Source organism: Pteropus vampyrus, unplaced genomic scaffold (genome assembly GCF_000151845.1).
Source record: "Pteropus vampyrus isolate Shadow unplaced genomic scaffold, Pvam_2.0 Scaffold760, whole genome shotgun sequence".
NCBI lineage: Eukaryota > Metazoa > Chordata > Mammalia > Chiroptera > Pteropodidae > Pteropus > Pteropus vampyrus.
This window is the reverse complement of record NW_011889541.1, coordinates 3,348-3,699: the sequence shown is the minus strand read 5'-3', so window position 1 is coordinate 3,699 and position 352 is coordinate 3,348. Positions and strand designations below refer to the sequence as shown.

Here is a 352-nt window from a genome sequence, read left to right as displayed (position 1 = left end):
GCTGCTGGCGCAGAGATACAGGGCCGAGTCCGCCAGCTCCAGGGAGCTCATGTTCAGCTCGTAGCGAGAGTCCTTGAGCTGCTTCACTGAGAACCGGTCTGGAAGGTTCCCTTTTTCATTCTCTTCCCCATTGTAATACTGCCCGAGGAACTGGGGGCCCTGGCCCAGGGCCTGCTGGTACCAGTACACGTAGGGGTGCCCAGAGACAGGGGAACACCTCAGCGTTGCTGTTTGTCCTTCTGCTTTGACCACGTGTGTTGGGGTCTGCGTGACTCCAGAATCCACTGGGCCTGTGAGGGAAGGAGACAGGAAGAAGCTGAGGGCCGAGGACGGGGAGCCTCCGGCTGCAGCC

At 60.5% G+C, this 352-nt stretch overlaps 1 gene segment (V, D, J or C); it reads right to left on the bottom strand.

Annotated features, from left to right (window-relative positions):
• The window catches only part of LOC105309523, a gene marked incomplete at its 5' end in the record, with an annotated part of 1,233 nt that extends 889 nt beyond the window's left edge, over positions 1-344 (bottom strand). The window contains 1 exon segment of the V gene segment in view: positions 1-344. Coding sequence covers positions 1-344 — 344 coding nt within the window.
• Positions 345-352: the final 8 nt, after the last annotated feature.